This window comes from Lepidothrix coronata, unplaced genomic scaffold (genome assembly GCF_001604755.1).
Source record: "Lepidothrix coronata isolate B3197 unplaced genomic scaffold, Lepidothrix_coronata-1.0 Scaffold130, whole genome shotgun sequence".
NCBI lineage: Eukaryota > Metazoa > Chordata > Aves > Passeriformes > Pipridae > Lepidothrix > Lepidothrix coronata.
Window position 1 is genome coordinate 1,753,623 of NW_016690310.1, and position 17,530 is coordinate 1,771,152.

Here is a 17,530-nt window from a genome sequence, read left to right on the forward strand (position 1 = left end):
TTCATCATCCTCTCAATAATCCTGATTAAGCATGCTGGTTTTGTTATGGAGCAGTGAGTTCATGGCTCCCTCCGATGTGACATGGCAATATGAGAATCCAAGGTCAGTAACTCTGGCCTTGAATTTTTCATGTTCTGAAATGATGATATCATTGTAGTGGTCTGTGTTCCTGGAAGAGTTGTTATGGAAACTTCATTGCAGCTTTTCTAAAAATAAACAAACAAACCCCCAAGCAAAACCTTTTTCAAACTCCAAATACTTCATTGATTTAAAAATTCTGTCTTACAACAGTTTTTTGCGAATTAATTTCCGAAATTTGGTATGCAGATTGCTGCAGTCATGTGCAAGTTTATGCAGTACATAAAGGTTGCTTATGGAGCTCATATTACTTGCAGCTATTGTTGGATACCAAGCATTATAAAGAGGTCCCATCCTGTGCCAGACCTGTGCTGGTGACAGACACCAGCTGGATGGGCAGTGGTGGCACCACACATGAGTGCCCAGGCTGAGTGAATTCTGTGAGGGGAGAAAGGTCCATGTGCAAGGATGCATAACACAAATCCAGAAGAAAAAGAAGCCATGGGAGTAGTGTAGTAGTGTGGAATAAAGTTCCTTTGTGAAGTCCATTCAGAATTCTAACCAGCCTGAAATTCCCAAAGGGTTGTTGGATCTAGTTGGATCTTCTGTATGATTGTATGTTTTCTCCAGGGTGGATGGTTGAGTTTGAAGGACATCCCTATTTAAAATAATAAAATATTTTATTATTTTCCCTACTATGGTGGGTGCTTTTAAAGTTCTAATATACCTTCTTCATCACTATCAATGATATGTATTGTGTTTAATATTAGGGTTTAATGTTGGCCTTTTTTTTTTTTGGTTCTACTTTCCATCTTTTATTGTTAACTAATTCTGAAAGTTTTCAGAGGAAAAAGAAAATTCAATGGCAAAATTCAAAATAATGGCAATGTATTCCCTCTACAGGATTTATGAACGTGTCATTGATCCCCCAGAAACGAATTTGACACCTGAAAGCAGTTTATGGCTCGGACAGAGAAACAGGAAACATGGTTTCTTTAAGGTAAGCAGTTATGAAATGACATGTGAAGAAGAAAAGGAATAGTCAACAAGATACTTCCACTTAGTTATCTCACACTCATGAAATATGAACTGTAGAAACAGCGGACAGTTGGTAAACAGCTTGTTTACAAAGTAAAAGTTTCTGATATTTATTCCAGTTTCGGATTAGAAGCCACAGTACAAGTGTTTATGTGTGAAAGGAGTCTACAGTGCAGCAATAGGCCAATCTGCCTATCCTCAATCTGGGCATGGATTTGTTGCCAAGGTGATTTACCACCCACTCGGTTTCCCTTTGAAGCTGTCAGTTCCTAAGACAATTTTACAAGTTGCCTTTTTCTGAGGACCTCTCCTCAAAGTCCCCAGATTTTAACAAGCTAGGACAATTATTTTATGCTAAAATTATTTCAGCATAGCAACTAACAATTTTAATTGTGAGACAGAGGTAAAAGCTAACTTTTAAGTTAAATGATGGTCTGAGAGTTGCTCTGAACCTGGACTACATTTCATCCTCCAGCAGCTGAGCTGTCACTGGGAAGTGGAATTGATAGCATTATTTTATTCTACAGCTGTTGGTTTTTTATCTCAGCTGCTTCCCACTATTCCACAGATGGTAAACATATGCTTATAGCTACATGGGGAAAGGAAGAAGTTATATTGGAGTCGCCTATCTGAAATTCTTATTTTATGCAGGGAGTCAGAGCCTCAGAACTCTGGGATATTATATATTTGCAAATTAATATTTCTACGTGTTAACACTTTGGAAACAGCAGGGTAGCTAATGATATGCTAATGAACTGACAATTTTTATTGATCATAATGAAAGCCGACAAGTGCCTTACTTTGCTTTATGCATGCCTGAATATTTTACCAACTTTCTTCAGGGTAGAAATATAATTGGTTGTGGTTTTTTTAATCCTGCTTGCGAGTTTCAAAAGTCTTAATTTTTTTTTACTTTACTCATTGCAAAAACTTGGGATTTTGCCAGTTTGTAAAGAGTACACATCTCTTTCCATATATTTACATGCTCAGCAGGACCTCCCTTTCTTTTTCAGAGCAATTTGTTTCACTGTTTTAGCATATAAAAAAATAGATATATTTTCCTTAATGTGTAAACAGAGATCTGCAGGGAAATAAGAGCGTTAAAAAAGAATTAGCATTTTTGTGTGTGTTGGAACCATAAAACTGTGTGTAAGAAAAAGCACTGGATGCTGTTCTGAGTATCATCTTCGACATTCCAAAAGTTTTCTTTCTTTCTTTAATGATAGTTAATTAATTGTCATTTCTCTTCATAAATGAGTAGCATTAAAGCACATTTTGGTCATAATCTCACGCCTATATTAGACTGTAATTCTTCAGTATATCGGAAGAGGCAGGAGGGATGTGATATTCCTAAGTCACTGTGACCAGCTGCTGCAATTTTTCACATTTATGCTTTTGTTCCACGTCCTTATCTACAGTGATTATTCCACAAGTAGTCCTGCTGTGCCTGTGGCCTTGCTGGGGACTGAAGTGCTCTATGGTGTAATCAAGGAAATTGAAGTCTCACCCCTTGCTACTGGTGTCTCTTACTGGTTGTAACTTATCTGCTACGACCAAGCACTTGGAGTTCAGACAAGACAGTGTGGTTGTAGCACAGCAGTGGTGGGAACAAATGTGGAGCTGACTTAAGATAGCATTGTCTGTTTGGTTTGAAGGCAATCTCATGAGTTACTTCCACTGAAAACTATGTGCTAACACTTCAGGTTTGTTTGTGTGGCTCTGTCCTGGTTCTGGCCAGGACAGGGTTAATTTTTGCAGTAGCCAGGAGGGAGCATGGCCAGGACATGGAGGTTATTTTATACCACCTCACATCATTGACAGGGGTGGGGGAAAGGGACTCCTTGAGGAGAAGGGCTTCCTTCTGGTTGAAGAAATGTGGTGGAAGGAGCCTTCCAATGTTGTCTATTATCGTGAATGTTTGTCCATGTGAATAATTTCTTATACCCTTTGCTATCAAAATTGTTGCTGTTACTGCTCATTTTCTTATCTCATTGCTGTTCCCAGTAAATTTTTCTGGTCTCAACTCGTGATCTTCACTTTCTGTGCCTTCAGTTCTCAACTCCATCCTGCTGCAGTGGGAATGGGGAGAGAAAGGGGGATCTGTGGTTTGGGAGAATCTCAATGGGGGCACTGAACTGGGGAGTACCATTCACAACAGCCTTAATTTATCCACTCCTTATTCTATACCATTTATGTCATGGCCAGATCCTACACCTTCCAACTACATATACTTATATATGAATATATATATATACACATATATATGCACACAAGCTCAAGTCTCATTTCCGTAGTCAATGGCCATCCCTCTAAGATGTCTGTTGAGTTCATTTAGTCCATGACTGTGGGTTCTACCCATCCTAGATGTCTTCCAGGGCAGGAGGGCTGGTGTGCTGTTGACTGGTTGCCAGCTGCATCAGCAGCTCACGACTGGTGTCTCTGGAGTTGATCCACACTCATTGTCCATGGTAGTTATGGAATTCAGTGGAAGTGTCATTCAGCAACAACCTCCATGTCCTAGCCATGACCCCTCCTGGCTACTGCAAAAATTAACCCTGTCCCGGTCAGAACCAGGACAGCGTCCCAAACACAAGATTTGTTTTAGGGCTAGAGAATACTATTATAATCAGATTAGGAAACCCAAGTAGATGCAACTGAAAGAAAAAAGAGTGTTGCCACACATCCAGGGAACTCTCTCTCTGGAATGGATCTGATTGCTGTCAGGATCAGAATTATCTGCAAAATTTTGTTTTATTGCTGGGGAGAACCCTTCTCCCTAGGGGTCCCTCCACAGAGCTACTGCAAAAAATGAGCTTATTAATGCATTGCTGACAGGGTGATTCATGTAGAAAGACAGTAATTTTCATAACTGCTAGAGCAGGCTCTATCGATCCTGCATATTGTGTCTGGGGATTGTATACTAGGTGCTTGAGAAGCATATTGGTAATTTTACTGCACACCATCATATGTATATCTCATATATATATATATATATAATCTCATATGACTCTATAATAATTTTGGACTCAGAGTTGTATGGACCGAGGTGCAGACTAAATGCCGTGCTGAGGGCAGCTGTACAGGTGCCTGGCAAGGGGCATGTCTGCACTGTGTGGAGCAGCACAGTGCTCATCGAGTGGAAATCTGGTGGTGTTGGCATGGCTTTGCTTAGGCACATGAGTTTCAGGCATTTCTGCTGGTGTTCCACGCAGAGCCTTTCCCCAGCCCTGGCCGATGCAACGGGCACAGCTGTGTGGCTCCCATTATCTCTGTGGGAGAAGGAGGTTTTAAAGAGGGTGAAAGGCAATGGGGGAAATGAAAATGCAGAAGTGGAGAGCTCATGGAATATATGAGCCTTTTCACAGAATGTGAGAGGAGGGTTCTATTTAGTAGAGACAGGAGAAGTGCCATAATCTGGACTGTTGTATTACATTCTCATGGGATGGGCTTGATACTTAATGCTGCAGACCTGAATTTCATCCTGTAGCAGGTAATCTGCCTGCACAGATGAAGGCTCTTCATGTCAGTGAGTCCTGATGCTGAACTGAAGCTTTGATTGTCATTAACCAAATGTTTTTAATGATAGTATAAAGGTGATGCCTGCTTGGGAGGGTAAAACTAGAAAGATTTTGGCTGCTGACATCTCCCTGTCAAGGCCAAATCCAAGCTCTCAGTAACCTAGACTTAATGCTCAAGCAGGAATAATCTGAGTTTGTTCATGTTTGTTACAATAATTATGACTGTAATAAGTGTTTGCCTATGATGAAGTCTTACTATTAAAAAAATACATCATCAAAATTTCTACCATTTCAAAGTTCTCTTCTATACTTGATCATATTAATTCTGTTCATGTGGTTATAGACTTTTAAAAGGCATCTATGTTAGTGAACTGAAGTTCATATTCATATGTTTTTCTATGGTAATATGCTTTTATGTGGCCAGAAATTGAGACAAATAAAGTAGTTGTGTTTCCTCTTCAGGCTGTATTTAAATGCAAATCTATCCAAAAGACAATTGAGCAGTGTGACTCTCATGCAACAAACATATTTGAAGCTTAAGATGCACTTAAAAAAAAAAAGGCTGAAGAAAATACCTTATCACTTCTCTCTGGATGGTGCCTTGTTAGCTGAGTGATATGGTCTGGTGAAACTTTGTAATCTCATTTTCTCTTGGTTGAGCTTTTCACTGGAGAGGCTTAAGAGTTGAAATATATTTTATGCCTCACCTTTTAATTTCTCACTGATGACTGCTGACAGAAAGTATGGAAAATGGCTTTCAGGATGTTCCATTTCCAGTGACAGTATTACTTCTCATTGCTTATGGTTTCATTATTCTCATAGATGAAAAGGTTAATAAATGTATATATTTATGCAAGAAAGACAGTGCGATCTGATTATCTCTACTAATATTTTCAGTTAATATTTGATCATGAAACAGTAAGCAGGAAACAGAGCTTGCTGATTACCTTCTGCTCTTTTAACAGATGACCATATAAATGTTAAATCATATGTTACTTGCTGTACTTACCAGGCTTCAAGGGCTATCTGAGGCCTTTAGTTTATTTATGGGTGGACTTCAAGGGCCTGTGAGCAAGTGACTACGTCCTTGGTCTGCAAAACTCACTGTTTGGCATTTTAACTGAAAATTAAAGCATAGTCTTGCAAATCAGTAATTTATTTAGATAATAACTGCTGCCATGATAAATTTATTTTCAGATTAAAAAAATTCTTCAGTGTCTGGGAGGAGATAGAGCTGTGTCACAACATCTGATTAACAGGCAGGGTAGTGCAACTATCAGCTCTAGAGGTCCTTTGTTTTCCCTTTCTCCTCTCCCTTAGTGACCATGACATTATTAAAGCTAGTGGATCTTGTGAAGTGAGTACATTGCACAGTTGAAGATGTAGCAAAAGCTTTGTCCTGACCTTAAGAGAGCAAACACAACCTTCAGCATTTTCTGGACTATCTGGAGGATCTAGGGTTCTTCAGGGCCCAGGTGTGCAGGGATACTGGCCCATCTGCCACTTCCATCGGGGGTATCCTTGCAGGTCAGGGACAAGAGAGGATGCAACCAACACTGGACCTTTTGGTCCTGCCTCTCTCCTGTCCTGCCCAGGTTGGTTTAGGATCATCATACAACCTGCACTGACTGGCTCTGACCCTCTGCCAGTCCTGTGCAGGGCATCTTTCTATCTGTCAGGGCTAGAGAGAGGATTTCATTCTGACTGATGGCACGATTACATGAACTGCCTGTTGAGACACAGAGCTAGTAGGCTAAATGAAAGCAAACAATGGAAGTGTAAACTGTTACTTACATCTGGCACTATATACTCGTCTTTTCACAGTGTTTGATTTCACAGTCTTATTTGGCTAAATCACTAAAGAGTTTTACTGTGGAATTTCTTTTTTTTTTTTTTTTTGTCTTTTCGAAAAGTGTGTCATCGGCTTGAGCAATGGTTATTATTTTACTGCTTTTTTCACCAGTCTCACCCCATTTTAAGACATTTAAGCAGCTTATATTTGGCGATTACAAAAGACAAAGCCATATTATTTCTGCGTTCTATGAAAATAACAATCCAAACACGCTGATAGGAGTTGTTACATTTTGTCCATCTTCAGTTATTTTCCTCACAAGAAGAGTGAGCTGGTAATTTTTTCGTATCCACTGAAGAAATGACTTGTGAAACAGCTTCTACAGATTTAAGTCAATGTTTGTAGTCTGTATTACCAGTTTTCTCTTCTTTTACAAAGGGTGTTATTCAAGATGTGAAAGTCATCTTTATACCTAATGGATATATAATGCAGTGTCCTAATCTGAATCGCAGTAAGTAGCAATTTCTTTATTTTCTCTATCTTAGATTTTTCATACAGATTGTTTTCTTGTTTTAAAAATAATATTTTCGGGCTTGTAATTTTTTTGCGTGTGCTCACTTCCAGAAGGCAGAACTTCTGTGTAAACAGATTGCATTTTATGTTCAGATAAATCAAATATGATAGGCTGTTGGTTATTTATGGGTTATTGTGTCTTTCCTTCTCTTCCTTGCTGTTTCTTTTTACTCTTCCTCTATTGAGCATGCCCGACCTGCAGTGATTTCTTAAGTCTGGTGCAAGGAATCATGGATTTGCAAGAACTCCTGGCAAAAATGACTGCAAAAGTAGGTACCTAAGCTTTTTTGTTAGTTGCCCATTTCCTTCTGTGCTAAGATGAAAGTATTTATTCCTTATGCAGCTATTCTACATTTTCATGGCAGAGCCATTTTTTTTCTCCCTGTCTGCAGTAGACTTATGGATATAGATCCACGGATGTCCCTTAAGCTTAATAGAGTTTCTGTTGTCTACTTTATTATTTGTAAGATAGTGACAAAAAATGCCCAGATGTCTACTTTTTTTTTTGTAAGAAGCCCTAGCCTTATTTTCCTTTTCATGCTGAGGGATAAATGCAGAAACAAGAGTGAAATTCCTCAATAATTTCCTCACCACGTGATGCTGTCCGAGGGGATGTGTTTGTTTGTGGGAAGTCTTCAGGACTGGTATAGTGTCCTTCCTGGGAACTGGAATGAGGCCCCAAAATGAAAATGCCTGTGAACCTGCTGGCTGTGCTGATCTTGACATCACCTTTGATCAGTGGTTTTTGTCAGTGTGAAAGTTAATCCAGCTCCAGGTGATGTGGTGTGTGCTTAGATTTTGGGGATTGTTCTCCCCCCTCCCCCCTTTTTTTTTCTTTCTTATTTTTTTCCCCCTGGTTTGGATCATGCATTGGATGAATGGGGACCTATAATGCTGGGGGGGTTTTTTGTTTGCTTGTTTTGGATTTTGGAGATTTCCTTTAGGCTCTGCTCCTACAATACACAGTCAACCTCTGTGTGAGCCAGGGCCCTTCAGCTAAGGCTGTGGTGAAGTTTTGGGATGGGAAACTGTTTTAGAGGTGACTGAACCTCTAATGTGTGTTAAAGGACAATCTGAACATTTTTGGAGGTTAATGTTGGTGAACCATCTGGTTTGTGGTAAAGGACAATTAATTGTCTCTTCTGAAACAGCATTTATGTGTTAATTACTTACAGATTTAAGTGAAAATTCAACAACCTGTGGATGCATTTAATCTCAGTGTAGTAACTGAAGAGGAATTTCAGAAATAGGATTTGCATAGTAGTGCTGCTTGTGTAAAAACATTATACTTTTTACTGTGCTGCCTGTAAGAGTTCTTTCCCTTCCCAACAGGAAAGGGGAAACTGTTTTTTAGAGAATGTGAGCATTATCCTGACAATCCACTTACTCAGCTGACATGCTTTGGACAGGCTGGCTCCAAATGCAAAATGTAAAGCTTTTAGTTCAGTTTTCTGCTTGTGCTGTGAAAGAGAGGCAATTATTTTGAGCCCTGCTGGTGGTATGAGCAAGTTCCAATTATGCACTGTACTGAGGAACTTGCTTCCTCTGATGTTAATTATATTTTTGCTTGCTAGTACTTTATGAGGGGAAGCAAATAACACAGTATTTGTACTGCAAAGACTCTGCTTTCATAAAGGGTGCTGGGATAATCCTTCACTGCAAGTTCCTTTTCCGTTGTAGTAGTCTACTGACTGTCTCATTGCAGTTGTTACAGAAATACTGTTGTCCAGGGAAAAAATGCATGCAGCAGGAAAGGAGGTTAATTTGGTAGACAAATGCAAGTTAAAAATTGAGGGTCTGGAGGGAAGCATTAAGGTTTGTGCATTAGGCCTTTTAAGTCCTAGCCACAATAGCCACAAGTGGTACTAATGTAGATACAAGTATATTGTATGGGATGATGTATGGCAAGGCAAAGAGCAAGGCTTTGAAGGGCTGTGAGCTGCCTGCAGAGATCCCGTTTAGCAGGGCAGGTGGTCAGAGAATGGCTTGCTAATGAACATGAGCAAGGATCCCTAGCGCCTGGTCCTGCAGCAGGAGGTGCAGAGCATGAACAACAACAAGACCTTTGGAAAAAGTGGTTTGATGTCTAGTTGTTGCTTTTAGGTTCCACTATATCTAGGATTTCAGTCTGTGTTTGGTTACAGCTGTATCACAGCCCTGAGTAGACCAAGGAGTGTTGGAATGAATGTTTGTGTGCAGTTTATACACATTAAAACTGTGAAGACCCAGAGCTGGTCTTGCCTGGGAAGAAAACACCGAACTAGTGTTTCAGGCTCTGATAATTTTAGTAGCTGTGCAAATTGTGCAGTATGAAGGCAGGAAAGGGGAGTACCCTCCTGCCCGGGCTTTACCTCAGGGTCCCCTGAGTCCAGTGCTGGCTCAGGATGGGACATGGGGGCTGTGTAAGGGGCCCAGCAGAGCATAGCAGGTTATCATGGAGTGCTGAGCACAGGAGCATTTGATCGTGACCTGTAACAATGTAACCACACTTTTGTCCTCTTCCTACCCATGTTTTGTGAAGACATAGCTTTTAAAGATGAATAAATGCTAGCTTTTAAAACCTATTTTATTTTTGTCATGATTTGAACCTCTCCAGTATATATGTCCAATTGATTTAATCTTGTGTCCTTAAATTGAGCCACACCGTATGTCACAGTATTAGAATCTGGCTAAAATGTTAATTTGCTGCAGGAGAAAAGGATTGTGCTATATTGCAGCATTCCCAACTGCCGTGCTAGAGAACTGTTAGTTCCTCTTTAAATGTAATGGCTAAAATAATTCAGGCAGCTTTAACAATCTGCTGAAATCAGTCCAGGCATCTCCTGCCTTTCTTTGAGTGGAATATAATTTCTTTTGGTAAATTATGGGCCCACACTAGGATGTGCTTTGTATTCAGGTGTTACATGAAGACTTCAAGCACAAAACTTTCTGCTGAGCCTTTGCTTGGTTGAGGTCAGAAAGGTTGAAGCTTGACTTTGATTAAAATCAAGAAAAATTGAGTACTTGAGTTCACTGATGGACTAGTTAATCTGGTTTGTTTCCATCATGGGTTTATATGCCAGGAACACTTTTATGAATAACAAAATTTTCCTTATAAATTTTGATGACTTGGGGTTTTTTTTTTGGTATTTTTTGTTATTTATTTTGTCAGAAACAATATGGTGGGGTTTTTTTTTGGTTTGGTTTGGTTTTTTGTTTGTTTGTTTTTTGTTTGTTTGTTTTTTGTTTGTTTGTTTTTTGTTTGTTTGTTTTTTGTTTGTTTGTTTTTTGTTTTTTAACACAAGCCTGTCATCTTTCAGTTATTTGTATGGGCAGGGGAGAAGCCAGGAAAGAATGCACATATTTATTTCTAAGCCTATATTTCTACATTTGTTTACTTATTTTTAGTATTAGAAAATGGTAAAGCAATTTTGAATGCTCTTAGGGATTAGAGAGCATGATACTGGGTGCAAGGTGGTTCCTCTCTGGAGGATGTTAAGGTGGTCCTTTGTATGAAAGGGAGGTCTGTGCTGTGGCTGAGGAGAGTATGGTTCAAAAAGCCTTGTCCTTTGCTGCTGCTGCTACAAGAATGAGCATTGTCCCCATTTGTTATTGCATAGTATCTCATCAGTAAACACAGCAATTTCTAGCCTGCAGTTGCAATACTTGGAAAAGATGCATCAGTTTTAACTTCTTGATATGCATTTTAAGTCGTTGGAATTGAGGAGGTAATGGGAACAGGGAGGAGTGTTAAGTGCCACCAGGTTTTACTCCAGGAGCATGACTTCTCCCTGATCATGTACTACACTGAATTAAAATGCTTTCTTTCCCCCTCAGATATCAGTTGCTGTTATAAGGTTAAAAGCATTAGTCTAGCTGATGCTTAACAGTGATGAGATGGGGAAGTCAGTCTGCCAGTCTTCCTGCTTTTTTACCTGTGATCAGATTGATGAGCGATTAAGAATTTAAAAGAAAAAGAAAATTGTCTTTTTGTACTTTTGGTAATGTCCAGACATTCCTGAGGGGTTTAGTTGCTGTACAAGAGACTGTTGCATGAGTCATAAACTGTTGTCAATTAGCATGGATAGTTCCATCAAAGTCTGAGGAATAGGGTTAGTTTACACCTGCTGATATCCTGGGTCAGTGTTTCAAAAGTTGTAGGCAAACTTGGCATGGCTAAAAATAGCTATACTGTTTTTGCTTTTTTAAATAATGTGTTTGAATTGCATAAATCTCATCAAGTTACTTTAATTTATAGTTAAATTATGCAGAAACAAGACTGAGTCAATTGGAAGACTGTCATTGTGAGAAGACTTGTCAAGTAAATGGATTGATCTATAGAGACAAAGACTCATGGGTTGAAGATGATCACTGCAGGAACTGCACATGCAAAGTAAGAATTTCTGGAGTTTCAAGAACAGGATCTAATAAAAATGTGAAAATGGCCTTTGAATACATTATGTTAACTCTGAGAATTATTATGTTTTTAGTATGCATCTAGGGGCAGTATGGACAATAGAGAGGAGAATGATAAAATAAATAAAATTTTGACATTGTGTATTTGCAGGCTTCATAAATAAAATCTACTTTCCCTCGACAGTGCTTTCTTATTTGTTTTAATTATAGCAGTGAGGACTTTATGGTTTTGGGGCGAACAGGTGGCATTGCTTGTGTTTGGAATTGTTTTCATTGCAGTGGCTTTTTCAAAAAGGAAGCATTATCTTAATAGTATTCATAGATGCTTAGTCGCATCTTGCATGGTAAAAACTTGCAGATTCTGTTTTCAGCATTTATCAGTTGGAAAAATACAAGGAACAGAAAGAGAATTAGTATGTAAAACTTGTATCTTTGAAATTATTTGATAAATATCTGAAGAGAGCCTTTGTTTGCTCAGGAAAATAGAAACCTGATTGTTAAAAATCTCAAAGATGATTGGAACAGCATACAGAAAGTAGTGCTTGTGTTCTTATAAACAGGGACTTATGCTTTCCACTTAATGCATTTTGCTCAGGGAGTGGGGGGTAAAACCAGTAATATGTATCAAAATAGGGCAGTTCAGCTTCAGATGCACTTTGATTCATTTTGTAGTTGGATGGGATTAGATCTGTTAGTGAAGGATGGGTTTGTAATCCAAAATGCTATTTTCATTTACTTAAATAGTCTTTATTTGTGTTTTGTGTAAAATACTCACTAACTGCAGTGGTAGTAGTAGAATTTTGTCTTAAAAACCTTTGCTTAGAGTGGAGTTGTGGAGTGCCGAAGGATGTCCTGTCCCCCTCTTGAGTGTCCTCCTGATGCTCTCCCAGTGCATGTGGAAAGTCAGTGCTGCAAAGTGTGCAAGGGTAAGTACATCACACAGACCTCCCAGTTTCACCTTCCATTTAAGCAGAGTTAAACCTGTCCTGACAGCAGGCACATTCTGTAATGACTTTCAGAGGTCCTGGTAATTCAAGTGACACGAGTCACAGTGGCAGACTTGATTTAAGATGAAAATAAATAATTGCTGAGAAATGAAACAAGTATTGCAAATTTCTGAGGTACTCTTTTTACCTATTGTCACTGGAAAATTATTCATCTGGTTTGGGGCTGGGAACCCTGTTGATGCAGAAGAGCATCAAGCCTATGGTCTGAACTTTCTGTTGTGATGAATAATGAACTGAGCTGTTACCTTTTTGCCTGTCTTTTATTTCAGGTTGAAAGGTTGTTCTTTAAAACAAACATGACAGAATATTAGACCCTGGGTTAGGATCACTGTGTGAAGTGATAGTTTGCTGTAATTAATTTAAAAATAAATTAATGAGAAGAAAGAAAAGTTAAGTAAATTTTGTGCTCAGTGTTATTGTTAGCTTTCAGTTTTTTCTTCTGGTAATGAAAGCTGTCAGTTAATGTTCATGGAAGGAATATTCAATATTTGTTGCCTTAATAGTAGTATAAGGAACAAAGACAATTTTTATGTGAAAATTTGAGCTGTATACTGATGCCTGTCATACTTTGAGAAATTATCTTTCCCCTGATTTGTTCTGGAAGACTGGTAAACTTCATGCATGAGTTTTTCAATAATTTATTAAGACAGGGATGTTGAATAATTTTAAGATTTATTAGGAAAACAATAACACTTTTTTGGCATTCTGTCACCCTTCTTCAGTTGTGGAATTCATTAGTTCCATGCACAAATATCCTTTAGCTGTGATCTTGCACTTGTTCTTCTTTACTTATGTAATCTCATTTCTCTCAGCTATATGTCAGCATGAATATTCTGCATACTGAAAGAGTACATGAGCAGAGTGCTTGAGTGGTAAAGTGGCCATGCTGGCCTATTTTTTTGTGTCTCAAAATGTTTTTGTTTGCGACAGAGTCTAGAAAGTTCTTTCCTGAAACTGGGTTCTCCTCTTGGCGTGTGTGTGCAAAGCAGCCGGAATCTGACACAAAGGAATTGTAAGGCACAAAATCCTAGGTTCAATGTATATCCCCCTGAGTAAACTGTGTTCCTGTTATTTGTAAAGGGAAGAGGAACAATCAAACTTGCCTTTTGTCAGTGATTGGCACAAACTTGGCTTGTTATTCTGACAAGAACTCAGCATGTCAGTCAATGGGAAGGGACGTGTGGAAGTTGATTGAAATGGATTGTAAATGCGAGCTCCTTGACAAAATGATGTGCTAGGACCACAGTTAGTCACTTTTGGGGAGATAGTAGTAATTGCAGAGGTTTTCCAAAGAGCTGCACTGCAGGTGTTATTTTCTCACTGCTTTTTCTATTTAGCTCTGATAGAATCATCAGCTGTAATTTGCCATCTCCAGGGATTTTTGAATGGCTGGATTATTGAACACTTTTCTGTCTCAGCTAAGGGTTAATGAACAAAGTAGCTCTAATGTCTGATATGTTAAGGGGTTTAGGTGGTTCAGTTTTGATCCCTGCCATCTTAGACTTTCAAATAATATTTGACAAAAGACTATAATTTTGTTTAAAATATCACTTTTTCTGAGTTGTACATGAACTTGCTTTCTGGTGTCTCCGTTCTTTTGCTAAAAATATTCATGTCAGGAGAACAGACAAAGAAAAAGGAAATTTCTCTATTTATATCCTCCCAAAAATAGTTACTGGGATTCCTAATTTAAATGAAGCCTCCTGAAGAAGTCAGGCATAAAAACTAGGGCAGCTTTCAAAAAACAAAGAAAATTAGGATACCAGAAGGAAGAAGCCTGTTTTTCAAATGCTTTGGTGGTGATGAAAACTGGGTTCTCCTGAAAATTCGGAGGTTTTTTTTTGTTTGTTTGTTTGGTTGGTTTTTTTTTTAAGAAATGAGCATTTTCACAAAAAGTTGTTAGAAGAAGATGATCTAGCAGTCCTTTCTGCTTAAACTTTGGTAATCAAATTGGCTATGGCAGTTGCTGCTGTGGAATAAATACTGCTACTGCTATCAGCTGTAAGGAGGACACACATGCACCTGTGAGTGCTTCCCTTACCTTGCTATTCAGGAGAGAAATTGAGGTAGAGCAGTCCTAGGTAGTCTGAATCTTTTGAGAACAGAGTACTCTGAACACTGGCATTGTGCATGTGGCTTGCCTCGGGAAACTTTAAGAGCTCTGCTCAATTGTAACGTAGGATTCAAACCTTTTAGCTTTCCTTTCAGTGCCATAGGTCAGACTGTTACTGGTCAAGTACAGAAAGAACTGAATCTCCACAACAAAAAGTTATTTTATCAGTGTTTAGCACTGACCTGGCCAGAAATGCAGGGTGATTTTATAATGGATACTTGTGTGAGATCGTAACAGTCCAGCTGTTCTCTTTAATTAATGGATTTACTGTCCATCTCTGGAAGTGAAATTTAGATATGTAGTTGCAAGGGGACTGTGATAGTTGTGGTAATACTTGACAAAGCTCTATGCTGCTGTGGCCCTGCTCGAGGTTGCCTTCTCCATGGTGGCAGTATTCTTACTTTGCCTTGAAATGAACGAGGAATGCTCACAAGTTCTAGTCTGTTGATTCATTTGTGGAGCTGCTTATCTTTGGCAGAAGGATCAAAACTTCAGACAAGAATTTTTTAGTAGGAGCTTTCAGTTTCCTGGGAAATCTGCTTATTTCGTGTGTGCTTGAGGAATATTTTTCTGAAATAGATTTTCGTAGTTTGTTGATTCGGTACAGTCATTCACTGCATCTAATCCATTTTTACAGTGCTCCAGCAAGTTGAAGAGTTCACCTTTGTGTCCACAAAAAAATATGAAGGCTTAATTGAAATCTATGCTTATATTATTCTCTCGATGAACTGTACACTAATAAATGTCTCCAGTTCTTGAAGTGACTCACAAAGACCTCTAATAACACAAATACTGTAGCTAGTCTACAGAATGTCAGTAGTTAAAATATTTGCCATTGAATGATAAGGAATTTAGTCCAGGACATGTTGTTTATGCTTTTATTCCCTCTCTTTAGTTTGGGTAAAAATGCTGCTTTCTCTTAAAAACTAATTATTTGTTTGCTGCTTTGCTTGTAATTATATATAATACTGACTTCTGATGAAAGCAAAATGCATCATAGTTTTAACGTATTCATATTTTTTCAATGAATACTGGTTTGACTTTTGTGTTATGCCTTGCATTTGTTTACTGCTTAAATACTGATTTAATTTAATTTTAATCTGCCTCCTTCCTCTCTCCAATTACAGCAAAGTGTATCTACGGAGGCAAAGTGCTAGCAGAAGGTCAACGAGTATTAACCAAGAGCTGCAGGGAATGTCGAGTAAGTTTCAGTTGTATGAACTTTTCCTGATTTTAAATGTATCTGTGGTGTTCAGAAGTAACAGTGAAAAGTTAGTGCATTTCTTTAGGCTCCCTTCATGCAAATGTGACATCTGTTGTCTTGAAAAGGTGACCTTGAAGTCAGTGAAAGCCAAAAATACGAAAACAAGGCAGGAATATTACCCTTGCAGGATGGGAAAAACAGGGGCAAAATGACTTGGAAGGATGTTTTCTCTTTTCTCTCTGCTTTCATGAGCTCTAGAAAAAAAATAGCAGCATCTTAAGCCAATTACTAATTTCAGCCAAATTGCTAAAAGCAATTCAAGCAACCTGGTTTATATTGTTTGAGTTACTCTATACTTCCCCTAGTATTATTTAAACTCCATATAGGTCTCCTAATTGTCAAGGTACATTACTGAGTATTGGGCTGGACTGGGGTCTTCCTTGGCAAATTCATAACACTTAGGCAACTGCAGTCGGTACTTAAGAGCTCAGGTAAACAGGCTGTGTTAGAACCACTCAGGGAGTGTTGGTGAATGTGAGAGTATTGGAAAAGATTACAGTGATCTGGTTATTGTTGTGCTTGTAGTTGAGTGTAGAGGGCAGCAATTTTATGTTCACTAATGGAAATGGACAATAACTGGTTGCAGATGTTGTGAAAACAGCTTGTTATGCAGAATTACTTTGCTGTTGTTACTGTGTATCTGTAGAGGGGTGCTCAGCACTGCATATACAAATATGTGGGCAAGGTCATTGCCTTGGAAGACAGACTGAGTTGCCTGTTATTTATAATATGACATAGAATGCTTATTTGAGAGGGGAAAATGAGAACAGGGGATTTTCACATTAAAGTGAAACCAGAGGGAGTGATCTGAACTAGGTCTGTAGAACTTCTCTGTGCTATAAATTAGAGTGCTATATTCATCATTATGAGTATGATAATATGTTCATGAAGAATAAAAGCAAATACTGACCATCAAATACCTATCATTAGACATGAGTGAAATAATGAAAAGAGCTTTTGAATTTTGCTTATTGTTAAAGGAAAATGATATGGCAGTGCTAATTACAGTAACATTGCAGTTGGTATTTACGTCTTAATGGAGAGTATTGATAAGTATTTGAAATGACATCTGTGAATGCCACACCATAAAAAAATAATGCATCCATGCCTTCAAAAAGCACCTCAACAAACAAGGTATTTCTACAGCTGTGCCTCAAGTAGATGTTACACCTCACTATTCTGGAGAGAGTTTTTAAGTGCGTGCTTATGTGGGGTGCTGTGTCCATATAGGAAGTTCATTCAATATGTCTTCAGCATTTTGACCTCCTAAATCTGTAAACAAAACACCTCCTTATTTTCTGCCTCAATTAGGAATGCTCACTAGATGAAGGATGAATGGTGATGAGTCAAATGGCTGTGTCATTGTTTTCTGTCCTGTGCGGACAGGGTGTTGTATGAATAAAGGAAAGGCTTTGTGATAGGGAGGACTATAACAAATTTAACATGGTTTAATTTTCCAGACTTGAATAACAGACATCAGGTTTCAAAAGGTGATGATCCATGAAGGAACGCAGTGGAGGGTGTACACATCAACTGTGAATTTAATAGTGTTGATAAAGGTGACTTAAAAATCTTTGTGTCTCTAAAAGAGGATATATTTGTAGATGGGATAATGTCAAAAAGATTAAGTTGAAATTTCACATTTCAATTTTTTAATTTGAAGATAGATATTTTATTCTTTGCATAGGTACTGATCCAAGCTTAAGAGGCTTTTAACTTTTGTATTTTTTCCATCTAAAATAATAATGCTGC

General features: G+C 38.4%; 1 protein-coding gene across 4 annotated transcripts in view; it reads left to right on the forward strand.

Moving 5' to 3' along the window:
• Window positions 1-17,530, forward strand: part of NELL1 (neural EGFL like 1) — a 282,212-nt gene that overhangs the window by 58,535 nt on the left and 206,147 nt on the right. For all 4 annotated transcript variants that reach the window (XM_017826814.1, XM_017826815.1, XM_017826817.1 and 1 more), the window contains exons 5-10: window positions 982-1,078; window positions 6,865-6,937; window positions 7,186-7,268; window positions 11,237-11,371; window positions 12,218-12,320; window positions 15,642-15,715. In XM_017826814.1, the coding sequence (XP_017682303.1) occupies window positions 982-1,078; window positions 6,865-6,937; window positions 7,186-7,268; window positions 11,237-11,371; window positions 12,218-12,320; window positions 15,642-15,715 (565 nt within the window). The remainder of the gene's footprint in view (window positions 1-981; window positions 1,079-6,864; window positions 6,938-7,185; window positions 7,269-11,236; window positions 11,372-12,217; window positions 12,321-15,641; window positions 15,716-17,530) is intronic.